Source organism: Dromiciops gliroides, chromosome 5 (assembly GCF_019393635.1).
Source record: "Dromiciops gliroides isolate mDroGli1 chromosome 5, mDroGli1.pri, whole genome shotgun sequence".
NCBI classification, from domain to species: Eukaryota; Metazoa; Chordata; class Mammalia; order Microbiotheria; family Microbiotheriidae; genus Dromiciops; species Dromiciops gliroides.
In genome coordinates, this window is record NC_057865.1 from 103,582,087 (window position 1) to 103,606,264 (window position 24,178).

The following is a 24,178-nucleotide window of genomic DNA, read 5'->3' on the forward strand; positions in this document are numbered from 1 at the left end:
GACAGAGATACTGATTCAACCTATTTCCTTCTCTTGCTTCCCTCCCCCTCCAATGAATCTAACATTTTCCAAACTGACTACTGATTCTGTATGGACCTCAAGGTCCAAGATGAGCCAAACTCTCATTCTGTGGAAGAAGTCCTTGACAACAGCAAAATTTCTAAATCTCTGTCCACTGTCTTTAATCAAATGAGAATAAAATCATATTTTAATGAAAACCATTGAGTTATGGGCATCTTGAGACCATTTACAAACTGCAACATGAAAATCATAAGAGAAAACTTCAGCTTGGGCTAAGGAAGGCTTGATAGACCTACAGATCAAAGGTACTTTAAAGGTCAACTAGTCCAACACCCTTATATAACAAAAAGGAAATAGGAGCCAAGGAGTTGTTCAAGATCACATAGGCATTAAGCATTAAAGGAAGCATCTGAGCTCAGTTCTATGACTATGGAGCTATGGACTATGAAGATTCTTTCTTCTGTGCCTCACTGAACTCTGACCTTGCCATACACTTTAATTGTACTGTAGATAAGGCACAGGACTGTTATGCCTTATGAATTGACAAAGTCCCAGCACCCACATGAGATGAGATTAATAATTAATAGAGATTATTGACAGCTTTAGGTGAATTTCAAAATCCCACCCAAATGCTTAAGGAAAATAAAAAGAAGGCTATTATAGGATGCTTAATCCTTTGTCAATAGCTGGAATTAGGAAGGGGGTTGGGGAGAGGCAGTGTAGTGTATGTAGTCTCTTAAGAGGCATTCTCAACCACAATAGGAATGACATGAATGATTTCTCTAACACCAGACTCTCCTTTCTCCTTCTTCCTTCCCGTGGCATTTGGGTAAAAAAAAAAAAAAATCTCTAGAGAGATGACTTCTGATAGTTGAGTCTGTGTGCAAAGGACAAAGTTCAACAAAGAGGAATCTCTGATCTGCCACTAAGGCAAGTGGAATCTCCTGGTTCTAAAATTCCATCATCCCCATTCAAGAACAATGTTTTTAATGTCCCCCTGCTTCCCCCAGAGCACCATAAGTACCCAGAAAAAGCAATAAATTCCCTGATGGCTGAAAAAAGGACATGAAGATTCACCACCTAGAAACAAAACAGAGCCACACCTGATAGCCAAGCTATGCAAAGGAGTTCACAGCTGAAAGCAGCCCAGCAATGGTGTCAGTTGAAAGAGCAGGGAACATCAGGTTGTCTCATCTAAGATTCCAATACAAAAAAGAATCCTCACACTAAGATTTTAATATTCATTGTGGGGCTTTATGGAATGGGGTGTCACTATAACATGTATAGATATTTCTCCAGTTCTTCCTGTTTAATAAAACTTTTTGCATACCTTTAGGAACACTGAGGTTTTGCACTACCCAAAATATAGCAGCAAAACACCCAGATTTTGCTGCTTGTTTGGCTATGTCTGATAAATTATGTATAATGAGTGATGGTTTTGAATGAACTGATGATTCACCAAATATCTCAAATCTCAAGTATCTTTCTACAAGACCATGTGTTTGGTGAACTCAGATGTACAACAAATTATACTGTTAAACAAAGACTGCTGTAATTCATTTCATTGTATCCAGTTCATGGTTTCCAAAATCCTTTCTTAAACTGCAGATAAAGGGCAGCTAGGTGGCACAGTGGATAAAGCACCAGCCCTGGATTCAGGAGGACCTGAGTCAAATCTGGCTTCAGACACTTGACACCAGCTGTGTGACCCTGGGCAAGTCACTTAACCCCAATTGCCTCACCAAAAAAAAAAAAAAACCTGCAGATAAGGATACATTTGATTCTTAATATTTTGTAGGTATAAGTGCTGTTCTTTCTCACTCTGGAGAACATAAATTGGTAAATACTGCTTGCTCTGGAATATATATATATAGTCAAACATATATTAATATTTGAAGTCCATTTTTACTCATTAGGATCTTTATGTATTGGAAAGTTATTCGCCAACCCCTAAAGAATCAGAATTAGCATTCATATGTAGAATCCCAAGGGGGAAACCCATAAACACCTCCTTGGGCCTTTTGATACTCACTCTGAGAGAAAGATAAAGTTCATTTTACTAACCCTGGTACTTACCAAGAAAGTTTAGAGACTGGATTCCCTGGGAAGATTGATGTTGATATCAAAAAATGGCTAGTATCCTACAAGTGCTCATTGTTTCTGGATTTCTTTTTGTTTTCACTCCTAAAACCTTCCAAGGTTCCACCCTCCACCCCCTTTCCCCCCAATAACAGATAAATGTTCATCTGGCCCCAAATGGCCTCATAGTGCCTGACATATATGGACAAGACAATCTATATCCTCCTGTTTAGGTAATTGTATCAAATCAGGAAACATTCCAATATCATGCTTGCATTCCCCTCAACCAGTTACTGAGCTCAAAAATCCCAAAACTTAGATTTGGAAGAAAAGGTAGCAGATAACACCTTGCTCCCCCATAGAACCCTGGAACCTACAGAAGAAAAAGCATTTCTAACATGTCATAGACGGGACTTACTCTATACAAAAAAGAAAGCTAAAGAAGCCATCTCAGGAACTGCTCCATCACCACCCCAATAAGTGAATTGTCACAGCATCATCCCATTTTGGGCATAGATTATCAGCATCCCACTCCCATCTCCAGAATACAAGAGAATATTCTTTAATAAATCTCTTGGGGGGGGCAGCTAGGCAGCGCAGTAGATAGAGCACTGGTCCTGGATTCAGGAGGAACTGAGTTCAAATCCGGCCTCAGACACTTGACACTTACTAGCTGTTTGACCTTGGGCAAGTCACTTAACCCTAATTGCCTCATCAAAAAATAAATAAATAAATAAATCTCTTTGGGACACATGACTCTTGAGTATGGTTTTCCTTTTCCCCTCTCCAATGTGGATACTGGGTGACCACATAATCAATATTTGAAGAAGTATTTGCCCCCAAAGAAGAAACTGAAATGGGTAGGAGAAATTGATTCTCTTTCTCATTTTATACTCCTGAAAATCAGAGTCCATTCTTCCAATTGCTGCAGAGAGTGGTCCCCATTAACTAGGGATATATGACAAGTAATTTAATGTTTATATGCCTCCTTTTACTCAGCTGTAAAATCATGAGTTTGAACCACATAATTTCAAATGCACCTTCCACCTCTAAAATGCCATCCATTAACAAACATGCTATCTATTTGATAAGGCATTTACACCCAGTAATTTTTAAAAATACCTATGTGATATTAAATATTCTAAACATTACTTGAATTGAATTTTTAAATGTGTCCCTGATTTGAAAGTTGATGTTATTTAAGTGAAAAACATTCATTCCTACTCAGGATACCGAGAGACATTGAATTTGCCAAGTAGGGGGAGAAGAAAAAGACCTTTAAAAATAATTCTGGAAACCCTGCATGCTAATTCTAAGAGCCCCTTAATTAATCTTCTTGGGCAAAAAAACAAAAATTCAAGAAAGTAAGTAGGAAAAGATGCTGACCAGTTTGCCAGATATTGAATGTGGCAGTACAATAATGACTCACTCTTTTTTCTGGGGTCATAGACCCCTTTGGCAATCTAGTGAAGCCTACAGACCTCAATTTTTAAATTCATAAAATAAAATATACAGAATTACAAAGGAAGCCAATCAAATTAAAATACAGTTGTCAACACTTTACACACACACACACACACACACACATAAATATACATATACATATACATAATTTTTTTTAATTCTTTTTTTTCCAGGGCAATGGGGATTAAGTGACTTGCCCAGGGTCACACACCCAGTAAGTCAAGTGTCTGAGGCCAGATTTGAACTCAGGAATTCCTGAATCCAGGGCCAGTGCTTTATCCACTGCGCCATGTAGCCGCCCCCTACATATATTTTTTTAATTCACAAAACTCAGGTATTCTAAAGAATCCCTGTAGTAGAGGGAAAAGAAACAGATCCTTGCACTCCAGTTGTTTAATGAAGCCACCAACAGTTATTTTCTGCCAGAATAAAAAGTCATAGAAAAAGAAATACTCCAAGTAGTAGTTAGGGATTAGAAAGGCAGCTTTTTATCTGAAATGTGACAGGTTTTCTGGTTCTGGGTATCCTTAAAATGTGAAGGTGCATTTCTCCACCTCTGGCATTAATGAAGAAATGGAGATGAACTCATAGAGACAATAAATCATTAAAAATGAATATGGCTAGGACTTCCAGGGCGGAGCCAAGATAGCAGAGGAAAGGCAGTGAGCTCTTGAACTCATGACACGATCACTCTAAAAAACATCCAAATAAAGACATAGGACAATTCCTGGAGCAGCAAAATGCATAGAAGAATGTGCTGAAATCATCTTCCAACCAAGGATGGCTGGGAAGGTCAGAAGGAGGAGCTTCTGTGCTGAGAGAGGAGTAGAGCCCAACCCCACAGTCACCCTGACACAGATCCAGTCTCATGAAGGCCTCACCAGAGAAAGAGGCCCCAAGCCTCTGAATCAGCTGAAGCGCCAGTGTCATCTGGAACTAAGCCCACAGTCTCAGGGGGAAGATTACAGGGGTCTATGCTGGTGCTGAGGTAGAACTTGGGGTTTTCACCCCTGCTGGAACCAGGAGGTAGGCTTGAGTAGCAGTGGCCCAGGTGGGGAGGGGCACAGGCTCATAGAACTGATAACTACAACACACAAAGCTGGTTGAATAGCAAGTTGGGCTGGGGTCATCTACAGAGCAGGGAACAGGCCAGGGAGTGAAGAACCTGATCCTCCTTAAATCATACCGCCTGGAACCTTCTGAAGCTTGGGATACTACAGCCCGGAACAGTGCCCCACTCTAAGGAGCTAAAAGTCAAGTAAAAGAAAGGCAAAATGAGCAGACAGAGAAAGATGAGGACCATAGAAAGTTTCTTCAGTAACAAGGAAGATTGAGGTCATCCTCAGAGGAAGATGCCAGTGTCAGGGCCCTATATCTAAGGTTTCCAAGAAAAATATGAATTGGTCTCAGGTCATAGAGGCACTCAAAAAGGACTTTGAAGATAAAGTTAGAGAGTAGAGTAAAAAATGGAAAGAGAAATGAGGGTGATGCAGGAAAGACATGAGAAAAAGGTCAACAGCTTGAAAAGCCAAATGGCCAAATGGAAAAGGAGGTACAAAAGTTCTCTGGCAAAAATAATTGCCTAAGAATTAGGACTGAACAGATAGAAGCTAGTGACTTTATGAGAAACCAGGACACAATAAAGCAAGTCCAAATGAATAAAAAAAGAGGGCAATGTGAAATATCTTCCTGGAAAAACTGCTGACCTGGAAAATAGGATCCATGAGAGATAATTTGAAAATTATTGGTCTACCTGAAAACCATGATCAAGGAAAGAGCTTAGACATCATCTTCCAAGAAATTGTCAAGGAAAATTGCCCTGATATTCTAGAAGCAGAAGGTAAAATAGAAATTGAAAGAATCCACCAATCACCTCCTGAAAGAGATCCCAAAAGGAAAACTCCTAGGAACATTATAGCCAAATTCCAGAGCTCTCAGGTCAAGGAGAAAATATTGCAACCTGCCAAAAAGAAAGAATCAAGTACTGTGGAGCCCCAGTCAGGATAACACAAGATCTAGCAGCTTTTACAATAAAGGACCAGAGGGCATGGAATATGATATTCTAGAGGGCAAAGGAATTGGATTACAACCAAGAATCACATATACAGCAAAACTGTGTATAATCTTTCAGAGGAAAAAATGGGACTTCCATGAAAAAGAGGATATTCAGGTATTCGTGATGAAAAGACCTGAACTGAATGGCAAATTTGACTTCCAAATACAAGACCCTAGAGAACCATAAAATTGATTGCAACAATGCAATGATCCAAGACAATCCCGAGGGACTAATGATGAAGCATACTATCCACCCCCATAGAAAGAACTGGAAAAAAGAACACTTGTGGATTGTACATACATAACCCATATCAGATTGGTTGATGTCTTATGGAGGGGAGAGGAAAGAGAGGGAGGGAGAAAAATTTGGAACTCTAAATCTTATGAAAATGAATGTTGATGATCCAACCATTCTGGAGAGCAATTTGGAATTATGCCCAAAGGGCTATAAAGCTGTGCATACCCTTTGATACTTTGGGGGTCTTTTCCCAAAGAGATCGTGGAAAAAGGAAAAGGACACACATGTATAAAAATATTTATAGTTGCTCTTTATGTGGTGGCAAGGAATTGGAAATTGAGGGGATGCCCATCAACTGGGGAATGGCTGGACAAGTTGTGGTATATGAATGTAATGGAATACTATTGTGCTGTAAGAAACAATGAGCAGGAGGAGTTCAGAGAAACCTGGAGGGTCTTGCATGGGCTGATGATGAGTGAGATGAGCAGAACCAGAAGAACATTGTACACAGTATCACCAACATTGTGTGTTGATCTACTGTGTTGGACTATATTCTTCTCACCAATGCAATTGTACAGAAGAGTTCCAGGGGACTCATGATGGAATATATGTTCTACTGTGACATGTTCAACTCATATATCTTGCATGACATTTAGATCTGTGATTACTGAAACAACCAGTCAAGTGATGCTTTTCATTATGCTATGTCTATTGAATGGATGGTTGATGGCACTCAAAAGTGATTCCTTGGAATGTTGGGTTGATAAACAAAGGAGAGCTGTGCATCGATTATATTAGGTCCTACTATGAAGCAGACTTTGCAAGGGACTGCAAAATTTTGAACCTGGGGAGAAATATCACAGTCAGAAAAGGTCTGGGCTAGCTGCCAAGAAAGGAGGACCAAGTCCCTAAAAACCCTGTGGCTTGTATTACTGGCCAGCATAAGATAGGGGAGGGGGCCTTTAATGTGACATCAGGACCAACAGTGGAGTTTTCCAATATTGCTGGATGTTTTTTAATCTCTCTGGAGAAAGGGAAATGAAAGAAGAGTGGGAATTAGAGTGCAGTGGTAAGACAGCCTCAGTCGTGTAAGATCAGTGGTAGCAACATCAGAAAGTCCCAGGAGACTAACTCTAAGCCTTAGAGGAACTAGAGGCTTTTCCTTTCCCTGACTTGAATTATTTAAAAATATATATATATACTAGCAGAGAGTGAATGAATGCTGGCTTCTCAGAGAAACCCCTGGAACAATGGTGACTCTACTCCACTCTCTTTCTCTTGCCACTTTTTATTGCCATAATAATGGGCCTACTGTATACAAAACACTGAACTCAAACTTCCCCTAATTAACCATTTCTGAGCCCAATAAATACAAGATTACTCTTTCTTCCCAGGATGATTTGCTCATTCACACTCCTGTCAATCTTTCTGGGAAAGGAAAATGCAAAGGCTGACCAGGAAATGGAGAAACAAGTAAAATGAACCTTCCTCTATTTACATAGCCATAGCTTATCACCCTTGGGTCACTGGTAACTGAAAGAAAATGCAATTAATCCCCTCATAAAGGGCTTTAAAAGAATGACAAGGTGTACCCAGATGGCAGCCACCAACTGGAAAGGGGTCCTGAAGATTCACTTTCTCCTGCCACAGGAAAACCCATAGAAAAAATTATCTCTCATGGATTTTTTTATTGGTAGAGATTCACCAAGAGATTTTGGAAAATGGTATCAAGAGGGCAAAGATAGTTTACTATTAAGAGTTTATCAGGGGCAGCTAGGTGGCACAGTGGATAGAGCACTGGCCCTGGAGTCAGGAGGACCTGAGTTCAAATCTGGCCTCAGACACTTAACACTTACTAGCTGTGTGACCCTGGGCAAGTCACTTAACCCCAATTGCCTCACTAAAAAAAAAAAAAAAAGAAAAAGAGTTTATCAGGACCATCTATGTGGCTGTAAGTCAAGCCTTCTGGTGAGGTTATAAAGAGTGTGACTAGTGTGGAGGGTGTGTCAGAAAGGAAAGGCAGTGATATTTGGCTTATGTGGTTAAAGTAAGGTCCCTGTGACATAGGCTAGGCTAGTTTTTCCCGGAATAGTAATGAAACTGTCCTGGAGACTGTGTTGGCCCAGAGGCTTACTTTAATAAGGCTCAGGCCAAAGACATAGATTCCAAGTGGCCTAAATACAAAAACCCTTCAAGTGCTGAGATGCGGAGATGTCTCTGCATGCCCTATTAGCAGTGCCTTTGTCTTTTTTATAAGCTTCTGCACAAGAGAAATGGATGGATAAGCTATTCTAATAATCTTTTAAAGAAAATCAACTATATTGAAATACAGTTACATATATTACACATACACATGCACACATACTTATGTCACAGATAATGAGGGTTCAGTTCCATACATGTGATAAGTTTCTATGTCACACAAAGAGAGTTGAATCAGGCCTTGGCATATCAGGAAGTACAGTCCACTGGAAAGTTGTCTGGAAATGATAAAGGGAATAGGGATGGGATGGATGGATGGATGGATGGATGGATGGATGGATGGATGGATGGATGGATGGATGGATGGATAGATAAATATAGATAAACACACACAACAAACACATATATTTTTATGGTTTGAAGAGAGTCTCTCTCCAAAATAGCTCTTCCATACAGTCCCTTCACCCTTTACCAGTTTCAGATACCTCCCAGTGGACTGTACTTTCTGGTATATCAATGACTAATTCCATTCTCTTTATGTGAAAAGAAACTTACTATCTGTGTGGAACTGAAGCCTCCATTTTCTCTGATGCTGGCTCCTCCCTTCTCTGTGTGACACTAAATCCTGTAATTATTTGCATCTCAGCAAAGAGCTGTTGGTCTTTCATCCACTAAATGACATTTATTGCCCAAGTTACTGAGAAAACTACAATCCTGGGGTCTGAACTAGAAGCAAAGAGCAGACAAATTTGGAAAAAAAAAAACAATTGCAAGACCGACCCTCAAGAATTTCTGAGCACTCTGGACAGAGACAGGAGTGCAAGCAAGTCAGAGAAGGGCAAAAGACAGACACTGTGGAGAAGGTGGTATCTATATGTGCTTATTTACCTCAGATCAGAGAAGCTGGAGGACAGGAACAGACTGCAGATAGACAGAGAGATTACAAAGAGTGGGGAAATCCAGCTGCAGACATGCTGAACTCACTTCAATTCTTTTTTTTGTTTATGGCCTTCAGTGAGTTCATTCTCGGGGTTTGGGGCCATGGCTTTCTTGGGCTTATCAATTGCATCCACTGGATCAAGAGGAACAAGATTTCCTTGTCTGATTTCATCATTATGAATCTAGCCTTCTCCAGGATCTTCATGCAATGTGTGCTCATTTTTGACGGTGTTACCTTGATGCTCTATCCTAATTTCTATTATCAAATGCTATTAAGTATAATTCGGGAAATTAGCTGGGTCTTTAGTAACTATTTAAATATGGGGCTAGCCACCTGCCTCAGTGTCTTCTACTGCCTGAAGATTGCCACTTTCTCCCACCCAGCTTTCCTCTGGCTTAAGAGGAGAATTTATCAGGTAGTTGCCTGCATTCTGCTGGGCAATGTACTCTTCTCTTTCTTCAGTACAGTGATGGTGATCCAGAAATTCAGTATACGTTTTGGCTTCCTAAAGTGAGACTCATTACAAACTACACTGAAAATGTTGGAAGAAAGGAAAGAGAATTTTATGTCTTCCACTTTCTTAGTTTCCTGTGGACACTTATACCATTCATTATATCCCTGTTTTCCTGTCTCTTACTCATCCTCTCCCTGAGGAGGCATACGAGGATGATGCGTCACCAAGTCACTGTCCCCAGAGACGTGAACACTGAGGCCCACGTGAGAGCCACCAAAGTAATGTGTTCCTTCCTCCTCCTCTTTGTCTTTTATTTTCTCCTTTTCTTCATGGGGACAACAAGCATTTTCCTGAAAAACACCAAGCTGATAATAATTATTATCCAGTTGGCCGCCCCTGTCTTTCCCTCTATCCACACATTTATCCTCATTCTGCAAAACAAAAACCTGAGCAGGCATTCCTGAAGCTGCTGTGGTTGAAGAGAGCTGAATAAAAGGTGGGGTCAGGGTATCCTTTACTCCCTAGTATAAGAGGGGGAGGAGGGGAAAGCAGTAGAGGTTCTACAAGTCCTTTAGAATTCTACTATTCCAGGTAGTTAAGTGGCATAGAAAGTAGAGCATTGGACCTACAGGCAGGAAGACTTGAGTTCCAATTCTACCTAAGACACATACTAACTACATGACCCTGGGCAAGTCGTTTAACCTCTGCCTGCCTCATTTTCCTCATCTGCAAAATGGAGATGATAATATTTATACCTACCCACAGGGTTGTTGTGAGAATAAAATGAGAAAATGCTTAAAGATCTTTGCAAACCTTAAAATGCTACATAAATGCCAGCTACTATTAATATTATCATTATTTAAATATATATGTACATTTGGTAAAGTTTTTCTTTACATAAAACTAACTTTTTAAATGTTTTTAAGACATTCAATAAAATCTAAATTTTATTTCAAAAGGTTGTGTTTGGTATGCAATCACTCAAATATCTTACATAATATAGATAGATGATAGATAACATATACATATATAGATTAAATATATAGAGGACAAAGGTTTTCCCTTTGGGAGCAGAACAGTTTACTATGGAGTTCCAATATTTGGACAATACTCATGATAGGGTGATCAGTGATCACAGACAAAGACTAATGCCTTTAAAATAGGCAGATGTCAGTCATATCAGGTTCCCATATATTAGATATTTGGAAAGCTGCAGAGACATAAAGGGAATTTTGAGGAGAAGTTGTTGGGGTGGGGGGGAGGTAGAGGATGGATAATAATTATACCATCTCTCATTTATCTAGTGCTTTATAAAGTGGCTTCATCAAATCAATGCTGGGAGGTAAATAGTACAAGTCTGTTTATCCCAAGGTAATACCAGGTGACCAGGAAGCTGGGGCTCATATAGAACGGACAGCCTGGAGGCTGTCCCTGATAGGATCACGTTTTTTTCTCTTTGACTTGTTGCTCCCATGTAAAGTGAAAGGAAACTTTCCAGCATGCTCACCATATAGCTGGTTTCTAAGCTTCACCAGATGTGAATGAAAGTGGTCCCCAGTTTCTGCATATGTACTCATGGTAGCAATGCCTTTAATCTTTATTCATCCCACAGAAATGCAGACAACACCAAGAACTCATAGGAGTTCATAAACAGATACAAACAAACCCATACAAACGCATGCAAAAAACCCTCAAATGACCCATAAACTCCCTCCAGGAGGGAACTGAAAAGAGGTGACTATTGGGGCAACCCTTGACATTCCACTGAGTGTTCTTCCCCACAGAGTCTAACATTGTTACCACTCTCCACCAAAACTTAAAGTACCACCTTATAATTTAGAATCCTCCTAGGGAAAAAAAGTGTGTGTGTGTGCATGTATGTGCCTATGTATACGTGTATATGTTATAAATAGGTGTTTGTACATATATGTGTGTGTATATACACACGGGTGCATGCACACATATACAGAGAGAGAGCTACTAAAGCTAACAATCCCTTTCCCACTGGACCTGTAATATCTCAATAATTAATTTACTGCTCTCCAAGCAGGATGCTGTGCAAAAATATGTGCCTGATACTCTTCTTTCTCCAAGAGCCATGCTACATCAGAAGATCCTCTTGTCCTCAAAAGGTCTGACCTCAGGGACTCCTGGGTCATGTGGAACAACAAAAAAATGGAGGTCGCAGACATTTTCTGCAATTCCTACTGACCTGGAGGGGAGCGGGGCGGGGCGGGGGGGTGGGGTAAGATGTGCCAGAGGTAGAGCAAATCACAGCTGAATTCATGGAGAAATAAAGCAAAATGCCCAACCAGGTAAGTTCTGAATTAATAGTGAAAATGCTGACCCAATCACATCCATTCCATGCCCCTCCCCCACCAGTCTTCAGCCTACTTCAGGGCACACAAACCATATCAGCATAAACTGACTCATAGGCTTAGGTTTTGCATTTCCTTCCTGCTACAGAGAGCCTACAGGCACACTTATGTCCACTCCCCCGGTCTTCACTGGATGCCACCCTTCACTCTCCAGACTTCTTTTTTCTACTATAACCCAATAGCCTTCTTGCCCCGAAAGATCACTCCTCTCCTGCAACCTTTTTTCTACTTGGTCCGTTCCTCCCAGAACCTTACATTTGAAGGAAAGTGCCCAAGTCAGTCATCTTCACTCCTTCATTCCTCTGTAGACTCTACTACTAACTCTCTGGAATTCCTTATCCAACACACTCCAACATGGTCACTTTCCTTCCAATCCCCTATTTAGTTTTATGTGTTGCCTTACCCCATTGTAAGCTCCTTGAGAGCAGGAATTGGTTCTCTTCTTGATCATGCTTATATTCTTGTCACTTATCACAGTGCCTAGCACATAGCACTTAATAAAGACTTATTGACTTGTTAACCTAACCCTGTGTTTCTTCTACTAACCTCCCGCTATACGCAGCAGACTTTTGACTCTGACTAGCCATGTGAAGGAGAGGGGAAGGAATAGGAAGAGACAGAGATGAGCTTCCTTTTACCTGGGGTAGATCCTAGGTTAGGAACCCACCTCACCTTCCCCTAACCCTACAAAAACCTGAGGATGATAAGGCCAGTCAGAGAACTAAAAAATGGAAAGAACTGTGGCAAAGGGCCAGAATAAATAGCTACACTGGGCCAGAAGGAAAAGGAACTAGAATCCTGCTGAGAGCAGTGCTGGCTCCCCAGAAACTTGAAGTATGGTCAGAGGTTGGTGAAATGGGGAAAAGTCAGAAAATGAGTGAGAAAATAATATAAAATAAAATAAAATCATCCAAAAGCTCAAGAAAGATAATTCAATCAAAAACCTAGAATACAAGCAGACAAATCAACAGAGAGGATATTAAAATTAGAAGGATGAATGCCAAAACATCTAAAAGATTACAACCCTCTAAATAAATAATACTAGAAAAAGAACATTGAGCCAATTTTTGATGAAACACAGAATCCTATAGACTACTAAGAGAGCAAAGAACAAAAGCAAAATATTACAGAATAATTCAAAAAAGAAATTAAAAGATTAAGAGAAGTTAGAAGGAAACACATGTCAGAATATATGGCCTGCACAGTAAAAATACTTAACAGAATAGAACACCTTGAATCCATGTTGGCAAAGAAGTACTGGTGAGAGTGTAAGAGAAAAACAGATTTGGAATACAAGTGCACTAAAGCGAAAGATCATGTAGAAGATGTGCAAAAGGAAATAATGCTAACAAAAATCATGATCTCTATTATAAGCAAAAGTCAATGATCTCAAAGACAGGATGCACAAAGACATTTAAGAATCATATGTCTCCAAGAAAAACATGGCAAATAGGAAAATCAGAATATCATAATGCTGAAAATAATGTAAGAAAACTACTCAGAACTTCTGAACACAGAAAAGAAACGGATTAATCAAAAGAGTCCACACATTACCTCTAAAAAATAATCCTTTCTCCAAAATTTGAGACAGATACTAATTGACTTTAATAATTCAAATAACCAAAAAAAAAAAATTCAGGTGGCCAGGGGAAAAACCTTCAAATATAAAGGAGAGGAAATTTAAATATCACATGACTATTCTGCACCCACTAGAAACTGCAGAAGGGAATGTAATAATATATTCCTAAAAGCAAAGGCACTCAAGACACAAACCATAATGATGTGTCCTACAAAGTTGAACCCAATTGTCAATGAAAAAAGATATTCAGGGGCAGCTAGGTTGCACAGTGGATAAAGCACCCATCCCTGGATTCAGGAGGACCTGAGTTCAAATGTGGCTTCAGACACTTGACACTTAGTAGCTGTGCGACCCTGGGCAAGTCACTTAACCCCAATCGCCTCACCAAAAAAAGAAAAAGAAAAGAAAAAAAAGAAAAAAGATATTCAATTGAAGAAAGGCATTTGTAGCATTCCTGAAAAAAAAATATGGTCTGATCAACAAATTCTGAAACTTCAACTAAGTAAGCATACACATCTCCTGCCGTATGCTTCTGGTAGAAATCTCTTTTGTTTCTGACTGCTGCTATCTCTTGAGCTGGGAAAGCCTGTTCCCAGGAATTTGGGTTTATGATCTGTATTCAGAAGCAATGGGCAAAAACAAGTAACTACCATGTACACCTACTCCCAAAGAAGCTATTCTAGCTCCTCAATACAGGATGCTGTACTCAAGCACAGGTCTCTCTTTCCTTCCTCCACACACACCCATCCTGAACCTAGGTTCGCTCTATTACATGATAATCTCTCCTTTTAAAGAACAAGCCATTCTGTTACTGACTGAAAGGGAGAGCAGCAACTGTGACAACTGTCCATCCTCCTGAGTCTTGTCCAGCAGTGCAAGACTATCCTGCGTCCTCTCAACGGCCATACCTACACTCCAAGGAGAGGTGTTAATCAAGTGCTTGTAAACAAAAGCTGACATCCTGTAAGATTACATCAGGATGACTGGGGGATTCATCAGCTTGGTTAGGGACTCTCTGGTCAGCAACACTTATGTTAAATAGCAAATAATAATATAATGAAGGGGCAGCTAGGTGGCGCAGTGGATAGAGCACAGACCGTGGATTCAGGAGGACCTGAGTTCAAATCCGGCCTCAGACACTTAACAATTACTAGCTATGTGACCTTGAGCAAGTCACTTAACCCCATTGCCTTACCCAAAAAATAATATAATAATATAATGAGGAAATTTAAAGGTGAGCAGCTAGACGGCATTATTCAGATGACTTAGAAGGGCTCGCTACAACACCTAGGGAAAGTAGCAGGGAGGGTGCCATTCACTCTGTCTAGGACTATGATGGACCAGCGAGGAATCAATATACATCTCCTGCTGTACTTTTTCATTTATATTATACTTACCAGTGTATATCGCTTAATCCATCCTCCCTCTACCAAAAAGAAAAAAAGAAATTATTTAATTGTGCCATCAGATAGTAAATCAGTCACCTATCCAGATAAAGGTGCAGATCAAGGACCCTGGGCAATAGATAGAATATTTATTCCAGGAAAAATAATAATAATAACAAACTCCCCCTGCTGGCTTTTGCTAGTTTTATACATATAAATTATGCTCATTGTCAAAATGAAAAAAGTAAAGGAACTCACTAAAAAGAAAATTAATTTGGAATGAATGCTTTTTCATGATAGGAATATATATGTACATGTGCCTAAAATCTTTGGCATGAATGGGTCAGAGTAGTGAGAGAAAGGGGAAGGCAACTGAGAAGCTTGGGGCATAATGGTATTGTGAAAAGAGTTCTGTCTGAGAAATCAGACAACCTGCCTTCATGTCCTGGCTCTCCTAGAGCTAGCTGTACAACTTTGGTTTGGATTTTTTGTTTTGCTTTAAAAAAAAAAAACTTTACCAAATCGGATCAGGAAGGAAACAAGCATTTATTAAGTTATTATCTCATTTTATCTTCACAACAACACTGGGAGGTAGGTGCTATTCCCATTTTACAGTTGAGCAAACTGAAACCTACAGAGATAAAGTGAGTTGGCCAGGATTGCATAACTTAGTAATTGACTAGGGCTGAATTTGAACTCAGGTTTACCTGACTCCAGGCCCAAGAAAATTTGCTCAGGGTCACACAGCTAGTATGTGTCAGAAGTAGGACTTGAACCCAGGTCTTTCTGACTCTGAGGCTAGTTCAGAGTGACCCAGAGTATATGGTTTACTCAGAATCTCACCTTCCTTGTGTGTTAAATGAAGGAGTTGAACTAGAAAATTTATGAGGGTTGTTTTTGTTGTTGTTGTTGTTTTTAGCTCTTAAAAACCCTTTAGTTTAAGACTCAGATAGGAAGAGACTGAAGTCCTGGGCAATACTCTTGCTGGGGTCCCTTAGAAGACTAGAGGTGGTGAAGAAGAGTCCAATCTGGGCATTTTTTTTTAAGTAACACAGTATGAAGAATGGTAATTTGTGCCTTTAGAAGTCAGAACATTTTATAAGGGATTTTAGGTGATGGAAAACTCTTATTTATTGCCTGTTTGTAATCTTCCCTTCCTAAGGCCTTGCCCTGGTCCATCTTCCACTCAGCTTCTGGCTTCCAGCTTGAAGAGTGGATGGATGGTTCCAAGCTCTGCTGGAGGAAGAGAAAGACTGGGAAGAAGGTAACACTTAGAGGACCAGGGCCTAGAGCACATTGTTGTTCCCAGTTTGTATCCTCTTAGGATGAGATAAGGCGTTCCTCTCTTCATCATCTTTCTCTCTGTCTCTCTGTCCCTATCACTCTTGTCTCTCTCTGTGCATGTTTGTGTCTCTGTCTCTCTCTCTCTGTCTGTCTATCTGTGTCTCTCCCTTCTTCCTCTCTGTCACATACAAATGCCAGGCTTACAACCCTGATTACACATAGGTCCAGTCAGTCCATGTCATGCCCTCTACTCACTAAACCCCAGGGGCTCACTATGATCCCCAAGATCAAACATAGACTCCTCTGTTTGACATTTAAGGGTTTGCACGCCCTAGACCCTTCCTCTCTCTCCAGTTTCCTCATACTTTATTGCCCCCATCCTGTAGAATGTGGCTGCATCAATGGATTAGCTGTCCCTAGTCATGACACTCTATGGATCCTCCCCATGCATTTACGTTGCATGTCACCTGCATCTGCACTACTCATCCTCTTTCACCTCCACCCCTTGGTTTCCTTGGCTTTCTTCCAGACTCAGACAGGACCTCCTGGGTGCAGGGCTGAGAGTCTGAGAAGAGGCAGGAGGGAGGGGTGAACTATGAGAATGCCCTCCCGGGAACCAAGTTCACGGGGCTGTTGGGATGGAGAGGCCTGACCCAGACCAGACTGGCCCTGCTGCTCCAGAAGAAGGTTCTACCATGACCTCAGCATGGAGAGCAAGACCGTGGCCCAGGAGTGGCTGATGCAGACACAGGTCTCTCTCCCCACAGGCCTGACACTTCAGGGACCAGCTTCCCTACACTCAGAAAAGATACTGGAGACACCATGCTTCATATATTAGCAGTACATTTATTTGAGCATTTAGAGGGGATTCCAGGATGATATCGTACAAACCTTCTAAGAATAGGAGAACAAAGGCCCTGTCAGATCCTTAGTGATTTCTTAGGGTATTGAGAGAGAACAATATAAAAAACAGAGCACCTAGTGGTGGATTGGGTCCATTCTGAGGGCTTTTAAGGAGGGAAAGAAAAGGGGGAGGTTAAAAGAAATACACTACTGCAGAAAGGAGAAAGGAGGGGTAGAACTTGGTAGTCCTCATAATTGGAGTGTGCAGAAAAAAGCCTACAAACTTGAAAAAAGGAGTGGAGTTGGTGGGAATGTGGTAGAAAAGAAGTGGGCTTCAGGGGGCAGCTAGGTGGCACAGTGGATAAAGCACTGGCCTTGGATTCAGGAGGACCTGAGTTCAAATCCAACCTCATACATTTGACACTTACCAGCTGTGTGACCTTGGGCAAGTCACTTAACCCTCACTTCCCCACAAAACATTTTTTAAACAAGAAAAGAAGTAGGCTTCGGATGAACCCCACTCTTAGTTGAAATGGACAGGGTTGAAAACCCACACTATTTAGTATAGGAAGATATCAAACTCAAAAGAGAAACAAGCAGAGATGGGCAAGGAAGGGATAAAGTGTGGTTAATACTGAGGAGAGAATAGCCACAAACAAAACAAATTTCCTCATCCTGAAAGGTGGGTCAAAAGGAGAAAAAAGAAAATCAAGTAATGAGAAACTGGAAGCTACCCATCAATTGGGGAATGATTGAACAAGTTATGATCTGTAAATGGAATGGAATAGTAGTCAGGTGTATTAGTGATAAAAGAGACAATTTCAGAAAATTCTGGACGGTATAAAATTATACAGAGTGAATTGAACAGAACTAGGAGAACAGTTTGCATGTAGACAAACAGTCCTGCGAAGAAAAACAACTCCTAAAAACTTAAGAACTCAGAAATGCAATAATCAGTCTGGTCTCTAGAGGGCCTACGATGAAACTGTTCACCCTCCTCCTGACAGGGAGGTGATAAACTATAGAAAAAGATATATTTTGGGTCACGATCACTACGGAGGTTCATTTTATTTGACCAGGCTCTTTTGTTACATGAGGTTTTCTTTTTCTCTGTTTTTAATTGGGAGGATTAGAGGGGGAAGGGGAGTTTAGTAATAGTGATGTCCAAAAAAAAAAGAGCTATTGAAACTTTATTTTTGACTACATAGAAGGAAACAGAAGTTAAGAACCAAGTTAAGATAAGCAGGAAATTTTTGAAAATAATGTGTGGAAATTATTATACACTTTTTTAAAAAAGCAAGTGGTATGAAAAGGGACATTCACGGGTTTTATACAATCCTCCTTTTGTGTTCTCTCATGTAGAAAAACTTATGAGGCTTGTTTGATTAAAAAGTTAAACTATATCTACAACTTTCCCCTCCCTGCTAGTCTAATAACCCTGTCAAGAAAAGACAGTAAATTAGGGGGGGGCAGCTAGGTAGCACAGTGGATAGAGCACCGGCCCTGGAGTCAGGAGTACCTGAGTTCAAATGCGGCCTCAGACACTTGACACTTACTAGCTGTGTGACCCTGGGCAAGTCACTTAACCCCAATTGCCTCACTAGAAAGAAAGAAAGAAAGAAAGAAAGAAAGAAGAAAGAAAGAAAGAAAGAAAGAAAGAAAGAAAGAAAGAAAGAAAGAAAGAAAGGAAGGAAGGAAGGAAGGAAGGAAGGAAGGAAGGAAGGAAGGAAGGAAGGAAGGAAGGAAGAAAGAGAAAGAAAGAAAGAAAGAAAGAAAGAAAGAAAGAAAGAAAGAAAGAAAGAAAGAAAGAAAGAAAGAAAGAAAGAAAGAAAGAAAGAAAATTAGTCTTATTTGACTTGCTCTTGGTAAAGGCATGCTGGCTCTTCATGATATCTGCTCCTTTTTGGGTGTTTACCATCTATTCTTTTAATAATATGTTTTAGAACATTTCCAGAAATCAAAGTCAAAATTCTCACTCCTCCCTTTGTCAGGTTCAGATCAAAGTGAAATTCATTTGATGCACTTATGTGGAAATAAGATGCTCCTCTGTTTAGGCCAACAACACATTTTCTTCCACGTGACTCTGATCTCTCCTTTCTCAATGTGACATTGAATCTATTTGCATATTACCAAAGAGCTACTCGGTTTTCTTTTTCATCTATATTGGAAGGGGTCAACCCAGATCACTGAGAAGAAATACTTGAGGGTTAGTCCAATGAACACTAACAGCTCTGCTAAGAAGGAACCAAGGGAGGTCTCCAAAGGATAGCTCCAAGCCTGGACACACTCTGATCAACACAGAAACCCAACCAATACAAAGAAGAAAAAACTCTCATGAGAGTGGACCATCAGGTATCTCTATCTTCTGGACCCAAGTCAAAGAAACCTAAGTAAAAGAAGGTGGGGACATAGCAATAGAAAATTCAAAAGTCAAGGTTGACTATCTTTTTTCAATCATGCTGAGCTTAGCCAACAGTATGTTTTTGGTGGTCTTCATCATTGAATTAGTTCTGGGTTTCTGCTGTAATAGTTTCATTGGACTGCTGAGTTTCATCAACTGGGTCAAGAGCAAGAGGATGACTTTATTTGATTTCATTATTACCAGTCTATCCCTTTCCAGATTATGCTTGCTTTGGGTAATTATATTTGATATTTTAAAACTCATCTATCCCAATTTTTCTGAGGCTATGACAACAGATGAAATTATTGATATCATCTGGCTATTTATTAACCATTTAAGCATTTGGTTGACCACCTGCCTCAGTGTCTACTATTGCCTTAAGATTGCCAATTTCTCCCACTCTGTCTTCCTCTGGCTCAAGTGGAGGGTTTCCTATGTAGTTATCTGGATTCTGCTGGGCTCTGTGTTTTTCTCTTTTTTCAGCATTTCATCACCAATCAAAGATTTAAGTGTTTCTTTTAGCAGCACACAAATCACACTCATAACAAACTGCACTGAAAACACTATAAAGAAAAGAAGTTATTCACTCAGATTAATCTTTAGTGCCCTCTGGATGGTCATCCCCCTTGTTGTAATTATATGTTCATCTCTCCTGCTCATTCTTTCCCTGAGGAGACACATCCAGCAGATGAAGAACAACATCACTGGCTCCAGAGACTCAAGCACTGAAGCGCATTTAAGAGCCACCAGAACCATTCTCTCTTCCCTCTTTCTCTTTACAGTCTATTTTGTTGCCTTTTTTATACTTATGTTAAGTGATCTCCTGCCAGATGACAATTTGGCATTGATGACTGGGGAGATGATTACAGCTGCCTATCCTTCCATACACTCATTTATCCTCATTTTGGGCAACAACAAGCTAAAACTGACATTCCTGAGGATGCTAACAATAATGCCTGAGAGAACTAGGTGACCCTTCACCCCACAGACAAGTCTGGAAAGCAATAATGGAACTGCCTGTCCTGAATCTGGCTCAGTCTGAGACCTGCCCCTCCTTTAACATCAGTTTCCACTTAAAACCATTAAAGACATACACTGATTCATCTGCTCTCCAGCACCAGGACCATTAACAGAGGATTTTTCAAAAGTTGAATGAACAGCATAATGAATGAAAAAGCATTTTTTAATTTAAACATTTTTATTTAAGGTTTTGAGTTCCAAATTCTATCCCTTTCCCTCCCCCATCCCTGAGGCAGTTAGCAATCAGATATGTTATACATCTGTAATTATGTAAAACATTCCCATATTAGTCATTTTGTATAAGAAGAGGTTGAATAAAAAGGAAAAAAGAAAGAAAGTGAAAAATAGCATGCTTTAGTCTGTATTCAATCAACTTCAGTTCTTTCTCTGGAGGCAGATTCATCATGAATCTTTTGGGAGTGTAGCTAAGTCATTCACAGTACTTTATCAAACAATATTGCTGTTACTGTGTAACAGTAACTCCTGGTTCTGTTCATTTCACCATACATAGTTCACATAAGTCTTACCAGGTTTTTCTGTAATCATCCTGTGGAAAAGCATTTATTAAACTCTTATTGTGTGCCAGACAATTTGCACATAAAAGTTTCTCATCGATGGTAATGACTGACAGTGGCATGTTACTATTATTGTGCCATAAGAAATGAAAACTATGAGAAATTCAAGTTGGTGTGTCACACATTTCTTCTCTAACTGAGGAGTCACTCTCATCAGGACAAAGCTGAAGGTCTTTCAACAAAACTTTTTTTTTTTAATAAAACATTTTTAATAGAAATTTGCCTATAGGGAAATCTTAGCTTGCCTCATATCTGGAAAAGTCATTGCTGTTATCTCTCTGCCCCCTGACTTTCTTTTTCCAGTTAGAGGGAGAATCACCATTTAATCAGTACTGCTATAACACCGAATTGTACATAATGAGGCTATTTACAAATTCCAACCTAATGTTCATTCTGACTCTGTTTTGATAGTATGGAAACAATGAATTCTACAGGAATAAGACAGTGTATACATATTCGTTATGTCCTGGAAAGAACATTGAACTGGAAGTGAGAAAACCTGGATTCTTGGACCAGTTCTACTCTGAATTAGCTATGAGACATATTACTTGTCACTTACATTCTTGATCCCTCCCTCAGTTTCCTCATCTGTAAAATTAGGGGTTCAGATTAGATAATAATGGGCATTTATATAGCACTTAAACATTTACAAAAGTACTTTAGTTGACTTTCGAGTTTCTTTCCAGACTTAAATTTCTACATTCGATGTCCCTGTTCATTTAGCATTAGGAAAATTTAACAGAAATGTCTTCCATGTGGTGATACATTTACCTATAGTGAGTCTTTTGGAATACTTGTATGATGTCATACACTCTTAATAAAGTTTGGACGATACCTCAAATCATTATGTTAGTGATGTGGTAAACTTCCTGGATGTATATACATGTATACATAAACACACACACACACACACATATTAAAGGTTTTCTTAAGGAAATGAAGGGAACTCACTTTGATAGAGTTCCCATATTTGGTAAGCATCTGGGATTGTACTTTGTACCTTGAAACAAGAAAAGAAATGTAATCTTCAAAAGTGACAATCCTAATTATCGGCTATATTATTTGTCCACAGTTTTCTACAAGATGAAAGATTTTAAAGAAGTTGGAAGGGGCATCGGATTATTCAGGAATAAGGAAAGGCAGGACCAGGCAGCAGTTGATGAACTTGTAGGTAACTTGGAATCTCGCCCCAATTCTGACTTCTGGGGTGATAGTTGTTGAAGGGAGGAAAAGAGATGTCTCCTCCTCCATCCCTACCCCTACTATCCTTAACTGAGCATGTCTGCTCTGCCAACAATGTCAGGATCACTCATGAGTCCTCCAAGACTTTCTTCACTCAGCATCAAGGGAGGCTAAAGAACCAAAGAAAACAAGAGCTCAAAATAGCCTGCGAGTATTTTATGAGTGGTCTTGTTCTAATTCCGAAGAGATCATGCTATCCAATTCATAATGTGCCCAGATTAAGTCCCTTGGGAAATGGGCAAGAGATTCAATAAGGTGCCTAAATCATAAGGAAGGGCCTGAGCTGCTTTGCAAATCATTAGAGATTAGGCAAATCCATCCGGTGGTCTGCAAAGCAACTTAATCCCCTTATTATCGTGTTACACTTGAATTTGACCTTGTTGAGGTATGTATTTAAATTTTTTGGATGTATTTACAAATGTGGCTACGTGAATACGTAGGCCTTCATGCTTTTCTAAAATCTAACATAGCTTTTACAAATTGTTCCCAGAAATCATTTGCATCCATCTTGGGTCATCATTTTAAGACTACTAGCTAGCTGACATTCGTATGAAGTTAAGGACCAGACCTGTGATTTCCTTGGGATAAAGAGCTCAAACTGAAGAAATTCCTTCTATTAATGCAAGTTGAGGGTTTTCTGCCATTTATCATCTTAGAGAGTTGCCTAGGGCAAAGCTTCTTAAACTCTGGCCTGAGCTCCCATTTGGGGCCAGGTGACTGAATGTGGAGGTCACTGTAGCCTTGGTTCTGAACACCTAATATGAACATACTGCACTGCACATGCCATGATAGGGTCCTGTAAAAATTTCTCAGGCAAAAACATTCATGAGTGGAAAAAGTTTAAGAAGCCATGGTTTAGAGAACAGCACCTAGGTTGAGAGCCTGAGGAAGTAAGAGGATGGTGTTGCTCTCAACAGTAATAGGCAAGTTAGGAAGTAGGGAGACTTTAGGGGGAAAGATAATGAGTTCTGTTTTGAACATGTGGAGTTTAAGATAAACAGCCAGTTCTAGAACTCTGACTCTTGACTCATTTTCTTTTTTTCCTTTTCTTCAGGAAATTCAGGTTGTGGCTTGCCTAGGGTCACACAGCCAATAAGTGTCTTGAGGATGGATTACAACTCAGATCCTCCTAATTCCAGGGCTGATGCTCTATTCACTGAGCCACCTAACTGCCTGAGTTCAAGATGTCTGAAAGGCAATTGGAGATTCAAGATAGGTGATCTGCAGAGAGATTAAGGCAAGATAAGTAGATTTGAGAATCATTAGCTACTTTGTGTCTTGAACTCGGGACTTCCTGACTCTAAGAACTCTATCCACTATATCATGATGCTTTTGCTATATACATGTAGCACCTCACAAAGCATTTTCCTTACAACTCAGTGAGGTAGATACAATTTCAGGTATTAATATTTTCATTTTGTAGTTGAAGAAACTGAGTTTAAATGAAAGTTTAAATGACTTTGCCAGGACTCCAGCTCAGACCTTATAACCTAAAGTTGGATTCTCATTCTACCTCTCACTGTACCACACTTCCTTATTTGATTTGTTCCTACATGTAAGGTGGGGAGGGATCCCAAACCAACTTGAAGAGTTCCCTCAGTCAACCTGATATTCCAGGTCATTGTTTCATGCAATTGAAGGGAATCTCCTTGTGGAATGTGTCTGTGTTTCTAAGAGCAAAGCTGATTAGATTTCAGAGGCTAATGTTACAGTTCAGTTGTTTTTCAGTCATGTCCAATTCTTCATGACCCCATTTAGGGTTTTCTTGGCAAAGTTACTAGAGTGGTTTGCCATTTCATTTTACAAATGAGGAACCTGAGGCAAACAGGGTTAAGTGACTTGCCCAGGATCACACAGCTAGAAAGTGTTTGAGACTGGATTTGAACTCAGGAAAATGAGTCTTCCTGACCCCAGGTCCAGCACTCTATCCACTGAGTCACCTAGCTACCTCTGAACCTAAGGCTTCCAACTAATGATTGACTACATAAAAATCAGTTGCTTCTCCCTATGACCTATAA

General features: G+C 39.9%; 2 protein-coding genes across 2 annotated transcripts; both read left to right on the plus strand.

The window, feature by feature from the left end:
* The first annotated feature begins 9,030 nt into the window (after positions 1–9,030).
* On the plus strand, positions 9,031–9,946 carry LOC122728784 (taste receptor type 2 member 7-like). The gene is given in 3 exon segments (XM_043967555.1): positions 9,031–9,508; positions 9,511–9,900; positions 9,903–9,946. Coding segments are annotated over 3 exon segments (912 nt in total).
* A 9,432-nt stretch (positions 9,947–19,378) lies between these two features.
* On the plus strand, positions 19,379–20,296 carry LOC122728785 (taste receptor type 2 member 3-like). The gene has a single exon (XM_043967556.1). It carries the CDS (start codon positions 19,379–19,381, stop codon positions 20,294–20,296), a length of 918 nt encoding a protein of 305 aa, XP_043823491.1.
* Positions 20,297–24,178: the final 3,882 nt, after the last annotated feature.